General features: G+C 36.4%; 1 protein-coding gene across 1 annotated transcript; it reads right to left on the bottom strand.

The window, feature by feature from the left end:
- Positions 1–714: 714 nt before the first annotated feature.
- LOC110898557 lies at positions 715–1,446 on the bottom strand. Its single transcript, XM_022145351.2, has one exon. It carries the CDS (start codon positions 1,444–1,446, stop codon positions 715–717), a length of 732 nt encoding a protein of 243 aa, XP_022001043.2.

Below are 1,446 nucleotides of genomic sequence, written 5' to 3'. Positions count from 1 at the left end.
CCATGTGAAATACGAACTCACAACCACCATGTTACAGTATATAGCAGACCCATATGAAGCTCGATCTCAAACCTAATACACTTTCACTTATGGGTATTAATGATTTTAACATATTCAAGAAGGATGCAGACTAGAGTAAATCAAAAGATTCCTAGTTATAGTATTTGAAGGCAATATTGCATTCAACTATCAAATCGAAGAAGATTGTATGAAAGATCAAGTGTAGCAGATGTGATAAAAGATTGACTTTTACATACTAAGAGATAACTTAATAGTTGAGGGGGACTAATATAAATTATCTTGTAGAATCAGTTAATAAGTATCGATCCTGAAAAATCAATACGACATCACGCAGTAGTTTAACGTTGATAGTGTATAATTTTAGATGTATGAGGGGGATTTTATCCGGACATTTGATGGGCTTTAGGGTACCTATTGTATTAGTATACATATATAAAGTATGTACCAAGAGTCGTTTGTCAATGAATAAGTTTTCTCTACTCTTTCTATCTTGTCTATTTCTGTTTTGCTTTTTACGCCTTTACCTTTCTTGTAACCTATTATAATGATCATATAAATTTAGTTATTTGATTAAAAAGTTGAAATTATATTCCAAACGTGCGTACTTTGTTAATTTAATACCGAATTAAAAACATGATTATTCATTTATTTCACGACGTTCACAATACACACCACGCAATGACATATATATGTTTACCCTTGTATTTCTTCCACAGCCTGCTTCGCATATTTAGCCTTGTAATCTGCCCACAATTTCTCAACAGGCTTTCCTGTTATATTTTTGAAAAACGAGACGTCGTAAGTCTTCCTCATCATTTTGTTAAGCTTTGCCACAAAGTCTGGAACGAGCTCGTCACAGTACTCAAGAAAACGGGCTGTGTAATCATACCCCTGGTCCCATTTATTTCCTGCACCGCGCTTCATAAAGCCCGGTGGAAAGTAATTTGCTTTCAAGATGGTATAATCTGCAATTCCTTCAACCAAAGGTATAGGGGTCTTACCCTCTCCATTCCATTGGAAAACGTGGGTCATTTCATGGTGCAAAAGGGAAATGAATTCCCATTTCAACTCCATTGGCCCATTGTAATCCCGTAAATAAACCGCACTAACGTTAATATATTTATAATTATCACCCCAAGTGATTGCTTCGCCTCCAATAAAATCCTTGATGAAAAGTGTTACAGTGGTATGGGGTTTTTGGTCTGCCGGGGTGTTTTGTTTGAAGATGTTGGACCATATATACTGGTTGATCTGAGCCATTAATTTTTTAGTGAACGGAACCCCACCAATTATTTTCTCGAACTTGACGGCGCCTGCGTGTCCGGGGTTCAGGTTAATCACTTCGAAGTTCACAGCAGAGATTCCATGGAAAGATATTAATGAGAAAGTTAGGAGAGCACAAAGGAAAAAAGGTAAGGAAGCCAT

Source organism: Helianthus annuus, chromosome 13 (assembly GCF_002127325.2).
Source record: "Helianthus annuus cultivar XRQ/B chromosome 13, HanXRQr2.0-SUNRISE, whole genome shotgun sequence".
Lineage (NCBI taxonomy): Eukaryota > Viridiplantae > Streptophyta > Magnoliopsida > Asterales > Asteraceae > Helianthus > Helianthus annuus.
The sequence above is the reverse complement of the archived record's forward strand: the minus strand, read 5'-3'. Positions and strand labels throughout refer to the sequence as shown.

What these genes read in the sequence shown, in the direction of transcription:
- LOC110898557 (XM_022145351.2), bottom strand. Translation starts at nt 1,446, where the DNA reads ATGGCTTCCTTACCTTTTTTCCTTTGTGCTCTCCTAACTTTCTCATTA.